Here is an 11,641-nt window from a genome sequence, read left to right as displayed (position 1 = left end):
GTGTACGGCTAGCTATTTACAGTTGTCGCTACCACCCCTTCTTCTATGGGGGTTTATCGGCAGCTGGCATCCAATGTTATTGTGCATCAACACCACCTATTGTAATGAAGCAGCCTCGCCTCCCGCCTGTCCTAACAAAAAACTGTAGCAATAGAAGTACAGAGGGGTTTCTGCAGATGCAGGAACGCCCCGGTTTGCAGGCGGCAATTGCACCCTTCTTCCCTAACTTTGACTCACCTCAAGCCGGAAGAAAACCTCTGCCAAAGACCAAAAAGAAATGTCACAACATATGCGCAAACTTTTGACTGGGAAGCATACGGTAAAAGTTTTATTTAACCTTTAACTTGGCAAGTCAGTTAAGAACAAATAATTTTTTACAATGGCGACCTACCCCGGCGAAACCCTAACGCTGGGCCAATTGTGCGCCACCCTATGGGACTCCCAATCACGGCCAGGTGTGATACAGCCTGGAATCAAACCAGGGTCTGTAGTGACACCTCTAGCACTGAGATGCAGTGCCGTCGACCACTGCGCCACTCGGGAGCCCAACTTACCTACACCAAAATCACACATCTGCAAAGAATAAATGATTAACCTCGACAGCAAGGCTACACAATGCAGGAAACAGTCCCCTCACTGGATTGTCATGCTGCCAATTTAAATAAAAACTCAGAAAAGTGTATTTCTATATCTGCACATTTGACCTCAAAAACACCCAACAATACAAGGGAGGGGAGTTCTCTGTAGTCTGTGCATAATCACATTGTCTGATCATACAATGAAATTGACATTTAGCAGCAGGTAAAAAAAAAATATATATATCACAACATAAACAAGAAATGGGCACTTCTACAGTGACTTTCACCCATTGAACAATATTTACACCACATGCCTCTGTGCAGTAAATGTACAAATTCAGACTGGTTACTAACTCTTAATAGCAATCTGGTCATGGGTACCTTACACCAACTTCTCTACTTCTGTAGGAGAGCCTTTATACTGTGAAAGGTCAAGGTTTTCACCCTCCAGCTACAAGTTTTCATGCCTCAATATAACCTACACGGCAGAGCTTCAGGTATCTTTCAAACACAGAAGGGAATGTAAACTCAGTCAACCATTTAAAAGAAACCCGTATTTCCATGTGTGTGTAATAATTTCATCCATCAGTAGACAGGTTAAGACCAGATGTCCAGAAGATAGACTTGCCATTTTAACCAATCAAATTACTGTAGATAACTGTTACCTAGCCTTTTCCACATGACCCAAACACTTACAAAAAAATAAAAATAGCATTTAGCCTATATTCCCCTCTGTCCTTTACATAGGAGCCTAATTTAGGTTTAAAAGGCCCAGTGCATTAAAACAAATATATATATTTCCTGTGTTCAATATACATATTTCTACAATTGAGGTTGAAATACTGTGAAATTTTGTATATATATATTCAGAACCGACCATGACACTCAAGTAAAAGTGATTCATACCAATTTCTCAGGTAATCAAATATAAACCAGTCATTTAAATGTGTGGTCTCTCAAAGTGTATATAAATGTGGGTACTCTTGAATGTTTAAATCAGTGTCTGTCACTTTTTTTTTTTTTTTTTTTTTTTTAAATACAGCCATATAGCATTTGCACACTCAATTAAGTCCTCTCATATATGCAACATGAAAAAAGTATTTATATACATGTTATTTTCCCGTTATCATCCAGTCTTTCACAGATTATAAATAGGAGAAAGGAAGTATGGTAGTCCATGTCACTGCTCGTCATTTCACTTGGGATCCTCAATAATGCCTTTGCTGAGGTCTGTCATTTTGGGGTATTTTACTTTCTTCTGGTCCAGCTCGTTCTGAGCCCATAACAGCAGCTTGAGTAGCTTGGCCAGCTTGGGCGTTGACTCCCTGTTCTCATAGTCCAACACAGCCTGGTTCACCTCACTCCACACCTGAAGAGCATTCAGAAGGGAAAGAATGGTGTGTCAATTACAGGAATACAGAACACCTATAAAGGAGACCCCTTTACAAATGCACATTAAGGCTATTAGTAAAATACGTGAAGTAAGATCTGCATCTCTTCAACTTCAGATGTGCACATTTTATTTTTACACTATCCTTACATTAGCCTTGGATGTGTTGTGGCCAAAGGCACATTCCTGATTCATGTGTGTGCAGCTAATAGCATACCATAAATACCTTAGTATTTAGAAAAACTAAATAAGGATAACTAAACAGGAGCATCTCATCCAAACCATGTTGCACACATGATCAACGCAAAGTGTTACAAAGCGTGTGGACATTTTGAAAACCTGTCATTTTCAATTTGTCCAGCAGCAAATGCTGTATACAGGCATTTTATTTATTTAACTAGGCAATTCAGTTAAGAACAAATTCTTCTTTACGATGACGGCCTACCCCAGACGACGCTGGGCCAAGTAAGGTAAGTCTTTTTACACTACAAAAATATGTAATGGAACTAGTATGTGTTGTCAAACTAGTGTAGTGTAAAGAGGCTCTAATAATACAATGATGCAGATTATAGACCAACCACACACACCTTCTGTCGCTGCATCATGTTAAGCAGGTCTCCAAAGGGCGACTCCTCTGGGGTATCGAAGGCAAGAAGAGCCAGCGTCCTCTCCATCTCTGTCAAGCACTCCCTGCTCTCCTCCCCCTGCTCTGCCAGCTGTGTCTGGGCAAACTCCAACGCAGACTCCGTCTCCCGCAGCCTGATTAACTCAATCAAGTGCTGTTGCTACAAAGAGGAAAAGGGGAAAGAAATGGAGCGGGATGACAGAAGTTAGTGTTTTGGTGTAGGCAATGGACATCCACATCGAGATGCTTATGATTTGGACAGGAGCTGGTCCCAAAACAGTCCACTGAGGGCATCCTTACCTGCAGGTGAAAGTACAGGTAGCGCTTGGTGTCAAGCAGTTCTGGGTGTAAGCGGTTGATGAGTGCGATGGCCTCCTGTATTTGCCCCTTTAGGATCATCTCTCTGATCTTTATCCTCTCATCCAGCGAGTCCAGGTCCACACTGGGCTCTATCCCAGACTCCATCCGGAACTTCTCAGCTGCCTCTTTAAACCCCTCTGCACAAACACAGACAAGAGTGAGACCATCAAAATCACAAGAACAATCAACCGGATATAGGATAGATCAAGGAAAAAGGTGAGTGATTCTGCAAGTAGAAACGAGCTGAAAAGCCAAAGACGTTTGGAGCAGAACAGTAAACTGGGATTGAGCGCAGCTCAGATTGGAGGTTGTTTTAGCAGCAAATGACAAAGTGTGAATGATGGTATACCTGTCACCAGGTAATTCATAATAAGCCGGTTCATGTCAGCCCTCTGTATTTGTACATTGTTCAGTTTGTCCATCCATTCGTCTTTCGTAATATCTTCAGGCTTTTCCATGTAACTCATCATTGGATCCTGCAAAATTTGAATATGAAAATAAATAAATGTGTTGTAGCAGGTATCTAGTTATTGCACTGACCTGCCGTTTATGTCAAGAGTGACTGAAGTAGTGTTTGAAAAACCAAAACAACGTTAGCTAGCTAGCATTGCTTTAAATTGTATTGCTAAAACAGTATAGAAAGACTGAAGTGAAATACAATTCAATTTCAAATTACTGTGCCGGTGGGCAGGATGTTTGGTCATTATGACGTGGGGCATGAGACAATATCTAAAAGGATCGTAATTAAAGCAAACTTTGTCACATGCACCGAATATAAAAAGGTGTAGACCTTACAGTGAAATGCAGTTAAGAAAAATAAGTGAAGTAAAAAATATAAGTAACATAGTTAAAGAGCAGCAGTAAAATAACCGTAGCAGGGCTATACACAGAGGGTACGGGTACAGAGTCAATGTGTGGGGGCACAGATTAGTCAAGGTAATATGTACATGTAGGTAGAGTTAACGTGACTATGCAAAGATAACCAGAGAGTAAAAGAGGGGTATAGAGGTCCTGGATGGCAGGAAGCTTGGCCCCAGTGGTGTACTGGGCCATACGCACTACCCTCTGTAGTGCCTTGCAGCAGAGCAGTTACCATAACCAGGCAGTGATGCAACCAGTCAAGATGCTCTCGATGGTGCAGCTGTAGAACCTTGAGGATCCATGCCCAATCTTTTCAGTCTCCTGAGGGGGAAATAGGCTTTGTCGTGCCCGCTGTACAACCGTCTTGGTGTGATTGGACTAGGGTTGCAAATTTTGGGGAATATTCAGAGGTGGAAACTTTGTGGGAATATATGAAAATTAATATTAAATACCATTTAAAATGTAGATTTTTTTGCATTGGATAAATTTACCATATCATATGGAGACAGAAACAAATCTTTAACCTTATAAGTAGGAATAATTGCAAATGATTAAATCCCAATAGATTTTTGTTGTTACAAACTGAACTTTAATTAAAGGAGTTGACTCTTCACATGGGATGATTTCACTGATCAACAAAAGGGAATATTGAATGATCATCGCATCTCCCAAAAAGGACATACATCTGTAAAATGATAGTCTAGAAACTAAAGCTTTGGTTGTCTTCCTCTCAGGCTTCCATGTCTCCTCCCTGGACGTCCTCAATGTCCACCTCTTGAACATCAGACTCTAGGGCCTCATCTTCACGGTCACTTTCCAACCTTGTTGAGGATGGCTCGTTGTCAGGCTCAAAAAGCCTCAGATTTGCCCGGATGGCCACAAATTTCTCAACCCTTGTATTGGTCATCCGGTTGCATGCTTTGGTGTGTGTGTTCCCAAACAAGGACCAGTTGTGCTCTGAGGCGGCTGATGTTAGTGGGATTTGGAGGATGATGGAGTCAACAGAGGAAAGAGCCTCAGACCCACAAAGTCCCTTCCACCAGGTGGCTGATGAGATATGTTGGCACAACTGCCATATGGCATCTCCAGCCCAAACCCTTGCTTGGAAGTATACTTCGCCAGACTGCCAAGAACCTTGTCCTCATCCAGGCCAAGGTGGCGAGACACGGTAGTGATGACACCATAGGCCTTGTTGATCTCTGCACCGGACAGGATGCTCTTGCCAGCATACTTGGGGTCCAACATGTACACTGTGGCGTGTATGGGCTTCAGGCAGAAGTCTTCACGCTTTTTGATGCATTTCAGAACTGCAGTTTCTACTGCTTGGAACAACAGTGAAGTGGGCAGGACAGTACAGATATCTTCTCTTACATCTGCAAGCAGTCTGAACATTAGACAGGATGGAATTGTCTCCCTCAATCCGTGCAATGGCTACTGCTTTAGGTTTCAGGAGTTTCAGGCTGCTTACCACTCTCTCCCCAAATACATCCAGGAGGATCCTCCTGATGGGGCTTGTCCATATCAGCAGACTGGGATATGGCCATTTCTTGGAGAATCCTTCCCCTCCAGGAGACTGTCAAACATAACACCACCCCAATGGGTGTTGCTGGGCAGCTTCAATGTGGTGCTCTTACTCTTCTCACTTTACTTGGTGAGGTAGATTGCTGCTATAACTTGACCCTTCACATACCTAACCATTTCCTTGGCTCTCTTGTAGAGTGTATCCATTGTTTTCAGTGCCATGATGTCCTTGAGGAGCAGATTCAATGCATGAGCAGCACAGTCAATGGGTGTGCTGTGAGGGTAGGACTCCTCCACTTTAGACCAAGCAGCCTTCATGTTCACAGCATTGTCTGTCACCAGTGCAAATACCTTCTGTGGTCCAAGGTCATTGATGACTGCAGTCAAGCCATCTGCAATGTAGAGACCAGTGTCTGTTGTCCCTTGTGTAATACTGGTTGAGGGGTGGAGATGTCTTTAATTATTCCTTGCCCCGCGAATATTCGACCACCCATCAGAGATGATTGCAATAGTCTGCTTTCTCTATGATTTGCTTGACCTTCACTTGAACTCTGAACTCTGCATTCAGCAAATGAGTAGATAAAGCATGTCCGGTTGGAGCGGTGTATGCTGGGCGAAGAACATTCAGAAATCTCTTCCAATACACACTGCCTGTGAGCAGAGGTGAACCAGTTGCATACACAGCTCAAGCCAGACATTCAACAGCATCTCTGACTACGTTCCTCCATTGAGTCAAAAGAAACTTCTGATTCCAGGAGGACCATGAGCTGTTGCTATCGATAAGGTGTCTGATTCATCATTTTCACCTCTAATAGAAGAGGTACTTTTGTCAGAGGTTGCTTGTTGTGAGCGTTGAGGGAACTTTATGCACTTGCCCAGATGATTCTGCATCTTTGTTGTATTCTTCACATATGATTTGGACACAGTATTTGCAAATGTACACAGCTTTTCCTTCTACATTAGCTGCAGTGAAATGTCTCCACACATCAGATAGTGCCCGTGGCATTTTCCTGTAAACATTAGGAGAAATGTTAGGAGAATTAGGAGAAAAAAAACATTTGTAAAACATTTGAAATACAATTCCATGTACAAATAAATAATTAAGGAGTTACATTAAACAACCCCTTTGTAAGATAAATGTTTTAAAATGAAATGTGTGGAAACAGGTGAATTTACACTCAGTTAGCAGGCTCAAGCAAGCTAAAACCCACATGGTAGCAAAAACTAACCAGCAGAAATTGTTAACAAGTTAGAAAATATTTAAACACACATTGCTGTAGGCTACTATTTACTAGTTTACAAAAAAATTATGTCATAAAATATATTCACCCCACCCAGTATTGTAATCACAACATACCAGAAAGCATGTAGTCCTTGGCTCAGACAGTGTGGTGGTGTGCTCAATAGCATCTCATTAGTGTGGAAGCTCTTGAGAATCAGCTGTACACGTGATGGAATGCACTGTGCATGCAGATGGTTGCAATTCCATTGAATTGGGGATAGTTTAACCAAAATATGCCACAAGACCTAGAATTGCCTTGTGTATCCCACAAAAAAAGTTGTTATAAGCCAACCTTTTTGATGAATTTAAGCAAAATTCCCAGGCTTAACTTCACATGGAAATTTCCCGGAAAGTTTCCAACCCTTTGCAACCCTAGTTTGGACCATGATAGTTTGTTTTTGATGTGGACACCAAGGAACTTGAAACGCTCAACCTGCTCCACTACAGCCCCGTCAGTGAGAATGGGGGTGTGCTTGGTCCTCCTTTTCCTGTAGTCCACAATCATCTCCTTTGTCTTAAATCACATTGAGGGAGAGATTGTTGTTCTGGCACCACACAGCCAGGTCTCCCTTTAGGCGGTCTCATCGTCGTGAGTGATCAGGCCTACCACTTGTGTCATCAGCAAACTTAATGGTGGTGTTGGAGTCGTGCCTGGCCATGCAGTCATGGGTCAACAGGGAGTACAGGAGGGGCCCCCCCATGTTGAGGATCAGCGTGGCAAATGTGTTGTTACCTACCCTTACCACCTGGGGGAAGCCCATCAGGATGTCCAGGATCCAGTTGCAGAAGGTGGTGTTTAGTCCCAGGGTTCTTAGCTTAGTGAGGAGCTTTGAGGGTACTATGGTGTTGAAAGCTGAGCTGTAGTCAATTAAACAGACTTTGCAAACGTGGGTCTGTTGTAGACTCACTTTCTCTTCTTACCTCATGTCAAAATAAAAGTAATGTACGTACGCCATACGTGGACAAAAAAAAAGTCATAATTTATGGGGGACTTTTACATTGACAGAAGGTAAGCAGAAGGGAAGTGGATCTACAACAGACCCACCTTTGGTAAGTCCATTTAAGGCTAGGCACCACACCATTTTCTCTTAATCATATCACAATCAACTTTTACCAGTTGAATGTAGACAAATTAAATAAAAATTTGTATTACGATTTCTGAAATATTTTATATACAAAAATATGCAAATGAGGTGATGTCTCATTAAATCTGTGCATGTTTGCATACCAGACAACAACAAAAATTCTAGACACTGGATGAAGTTAGCCTAAATATTTTTGTTTCATTTTGTGAAAAAACACTCTAGGACCAGACTTGTCCATTACAGATTGTGGATAAATACTTGTTTCATCTTTCTATCTGTAAAACACTGAAGACATGTATGTAAAATGCATTATTGGCAAATAAAATGTTATCTACAATAGATAATGTACAGCATATCAACAATTCCCCCTGGGCAAGTCTGGAGAATATAGCTAAAGAAAACCACACAAATGTTGGTGAATGCAGATGTTTCTGAAGCTAAGAAAAATGTGTTGGGGTGTGGGAAGAGTCTGACTTCCGAGAACAGGCAGTTAAAGACAAGTAAACTGAATTAAGACGACCAAACGCCAAAGGCCTGTTTAGACCCAATCACCATCTCTTCAAAGTGAGTTATTAAATGTAGTCCAGTTTGTAACTCTACGAAATGGACATTGAAATTGTGTAATTCAATGTAGCTAGTAAGCTTGGAAATTATTGATGACCATTTTAAAAAGTGGTTAAAATATATTTTAATATTTTAATATTTTAATTAGCTAATATGACAAACTAAAGAAAATATATTTATGAAATTATTTAAAAATTGCTTACTTTTTGAAAATACTCATTAATGGACAAAAATACCCAACAAATAGATAGATGCAAAAATTTCATTTTAGCCTGTGGTGCCTGGCATTAATAATACAATCCTTTAGATATGTTGTCTCAAATTCCCCCGTCATAATGGCCAACCCTCCACTCACAGCACAGTAACGTTAAATACAATTCCATTTCAACTTAGCTTCTGACTTCCCACGGCGGTTTTGTGCAACCCAATATAATTGAAAGCAGCGATTGTGTATGTAAATACGCCAGCAAAACACCTACCTGAAATGACTTGTTGTGTTGTTTGCTAATGTTAAGCTAGCAAGCTGCTTGTTGGTGCATCACCCACCAACGTGTAATTTTAACATCCGAAAGCTCAATTTGACACATGAACGAAAAGTACAATACAATAAATAATAACAATCATTATCTATATGAAATATAATAGACAGCTTTATTGTAAAATGACATACAGCTACCTACCTGTAACAATCTTTCGACTTCGGCAACAGCCGTGTAGTTGCTTCACGCTCTCTCGCGAGAGCCAAACCTGATTTGTGGGAACAAGAACTACGATTGGTCAGTGGAATGATGGCATGGTTACTTTATACCTCAGTGGGTTACCAGGAACAGTAGCAATGGTGGGGTCTGTTCAGAAGGATTCAACGTTACAAAATGGTCAGATAGAAATGCATTTTGTAGAACAGATGTTCCGTCTTGTAGAATTGGGCTGCAAGGTTCTAAAAGTTTCACCTCATTGAATATTTAAGTGATAATGCCCTCGAAGACGGTGTTTGGAGGATATATTGGCACGGGTGTTGTTCATTCAGGATTAGACCCACCCGTTGGAAAAACGTGCCAATATATCCCCCAAACACCGCCTTCGAGGGCATTATCACTTTTTTCATCCTTCCACAAGATATAGTCCCTACACAAATCTATGGTTGCTAGAGATGCCCATCCCTTGCTTGCTAACTAGCCAACTACGGCTAATTTACAGTCACGTCAAAAAGTGCAGCCAGAATAACAGCAAAGTAACTGCATTTGTATTTGTTTAAGCTGTTTTCTAGTTACATTTATTTGGACACATCCATAACAATAAGCTGACGAAGCGCGATTTCGCTTGGCATAGAAAATGTGCTCACTCGTCAGGACACTGTTGTTCAGAGGAGCTAGGCAATATAACACAGCTACAGTAACACAATCACTTCAAACGGAAGCTGGAAAGACTGCAAATGAGCTGCGTTTCGTTTTGACTTTTTCAATTGACATTGTTTTGTATATATCCATAAAAATGATGCCAGCTGAATCATGATTTCGACTGGCTGAGAAACGCTGCCTGCCTGTCTATCTCGTCCCGACTCACGACAAGTTCATTACTTTGGGACAGCAGGAGATCGAATTTTAATATTGAAACAATGTTGCAAATGTCGGAAAAACAGACAGCACTGTTTATACAAATCTTGTTCATTCAAGATTAGACCCACCAGTTGTATAAAAGGGTTTATACTCGTTTATACCTGAATGCTGATTGGTTAAAACCGCATTCCAGCCGCGTCTATTCCACAAATTGCCACCGGCTAAATCTATTACATTAAAATGCCTATTTACTCTGTTCCATCTGACTGCGCAATCCATTGTCTCATCAGCCCAGCCAAGCAATTTATAAACTGGATCTCCACTATAAACAAAACATCTAGACATTATCTCACATTTCTTTTAGACTAACATTTAGTTTTCAACAGTGGACATTTAAGACCCCTGACAACATATCTTCCAAACACCAGCTTCTCTGGCATTATCATTTAAGTGTAACTCGAAAGTCTATTCTGTGGATTAAGGCAAAGTGAAAATTACATAAAGTAATGTATTGGGTTTTAGGGTTTACCCCTCTTTGAGTAATGTAGAAATGAACATGCCTTTTTGAAAATGCAAAGTGAAACTGAAATTACAAAAGTGTAAATGGTTTTGGAATGGGATTTTTTTTCTCCATCAGTCTAGATTTATTGTGCCTAATGAAATGTGATACGTTTTCAAAATTTCATATTTAAAAAGAACATGGTGAAGTTAATAATTGGTGGGTGTGTAAAGTTATTAGAGACTTGCTGTAAGGGACATAGATCACACTTTTGAATGTAAAATATGTGCTCACTGCTCAATATTCATTGTTGGCGGTCAAAATATAAAATTACACATTTTAATGCCGGTGATAAACATTTATGTTGTCTTTGCTGATGTTATTTTCAATTTGATCGTTTTATCCCTCCTTTTACAGTGACCCTCTGGAGGAAAACTCTCTGAGGAGGTCTCTGGTTGAGAATCACATAGGCTGTATTACTTACTACACTTAACAAAAATTTAAATACAACATGCAACAATTTTAAAGATTTTAATGAGTTACAGGTCATATAAGGAAATCAGTCAATTGAAATAAATTCATTAGGCCCTAATCTATGGATTTCACATGACTGGGAATACAGATATGAATCTGTTGGTTACAGACACCTGTGGGGGCGTGGATCAGAAAACCAGTCAGTATCTGGTGTGACCACCATTTGGCTCATGCAGCGCAACACATATCCTTCACTTAGAGTTAATTAGGCTGTTGATTGTGGCTTGTGGAATGTTGTCACACTCCTCTTCAATGGCTGTGCAAAATTGCTGGACATTTGCGGGAACTGGAACACACCAGTGGCGATTTTAGCATGTAAATCTTGGTGGGATTTTTTTTTTTTAAGTGTGATGCATGCCAACAAAGCCACTACACGACACAACACTAAACAATACATGAATTGCACTATAACAGTGACAAACGGTGCCCAAAAACTGTTAGGGCCTACATAAAGCTGTCCCAACAGCAGTCCCAACATCTTACCACTGCTACACCTGGCTATCAGCAGAGCCTTGTCTGGCAGCGAAACAGTTAATTCAGCCTCATTTACTGCTTTAAAAAAAAACATTGCTGATATGGCTGACTTGCTTAAACAAATGTGGTTTCTAATGACGAGCGAGCTAGGACGGAGGTATATAACTACTTGTTCAGCACTTTTGAAATGTACAGCGACAGAATTCAGAACATGTGCCGTTCTTACAGTGTTCTCCTTGTACACCAAGTCAGAACCGTAGGATAAATTAAGGGGGCATATAAGCAGACAATGAAAGCTCTTACAATATTCAA

The 11,641-nt window shown here is 40.7% G+C and overlaps 1 protein-coding gene across 3 annotated transcripts; it reads right to left on the bottom strand.

The window, feature by feature from the left end:
* Window positions 1-1,660: 1,660 nt before the first annotated feature.
* On the bottom strand, window positions 1,661-9,240 carry LOC139542446 (glucose-induced degradation protein 8-B homolog). Of its 3 annotated transcripts, XM_071347881.1 has the most exons (6): window positions 8,947-9,021; window positions 8,746-8,838; window positions 3,303-3,429; window positions 2,894-3,090; window positions 2,556-2,753; window positions 1,661-1,947 (listed from the first exon to the last, which is right to left on the bottom strand). In XM_071347881.1, exons 3-6 carry the CDS (start codon window positions 3,421-3,423, stop codon window positions 1,774-1,776), a joined length of 690 nt encoding a protein of 229 aa, XP_071203982.1. In that variant the 5' UTR covers window positions 3,424-3,429; window positions 8,746-8,838; window positions 8,947-9,021; the 3' UTR covers window positions 1,661-1,773. The 3 variants fall into 3 exon arrangements, with proteins under 3 accessions (XP_071203982.1, XP_071203981.1, XP_071203980.1); XM_071347880.1 differs by lacking the exon at window positions 8,746-8,838 and having other exon boundaries at window positions 8,947-9,240; XM_071347879.1 differs by lacking the exons at window positions 8,746-8,838; window positions 8,947-9,021 and adding an exon at window positions 7,355-7,415.
* Between the last annotated feature and the right edge of the window lie 2,401 nt (window positions 9,241-11,641).

The sequence above is a fragment of the Salvelinus alpinus genome, chromosome 17 (assembly GCF_045679555.1).
Source record: "Salvelinus alpinus chromosome 17, SLU_Salpinus.1, whole genome shotgun sequence".
Taxonomy (NCBI): domain Eukaryota; kingdom Metazoa; phylum Chordata; class Actinopteri; order Salmoniformes; family Salmonidae; genus Salvelinus; species Salvelinus alpinus.
This window is presented reverse-complemented; position numbering and strand designations above follow the sequence as displayed.

Coding starts and splice junctions, on each gene's coding strand:
- LOC139542446 (XM_071347879.1), bottom strand. CDS start 7,378: ATGGGCTTCCCCCAGGTGGTAAGG. Junction 2,754..2,893: donor ACCTGTACTTTCACCTGCAG/GTAAGGATGCCC, acceptor TCCTCTTTGTAG/CAACAGCACTTGATTGAGTT. Junction 1,948..2,555: donor ACATGATGCAGCGACAGAAG/GTGTGTGTGGTT, acceptor AATGCTCTTCAG/GTGTGGAGTGAGGTGAACCA.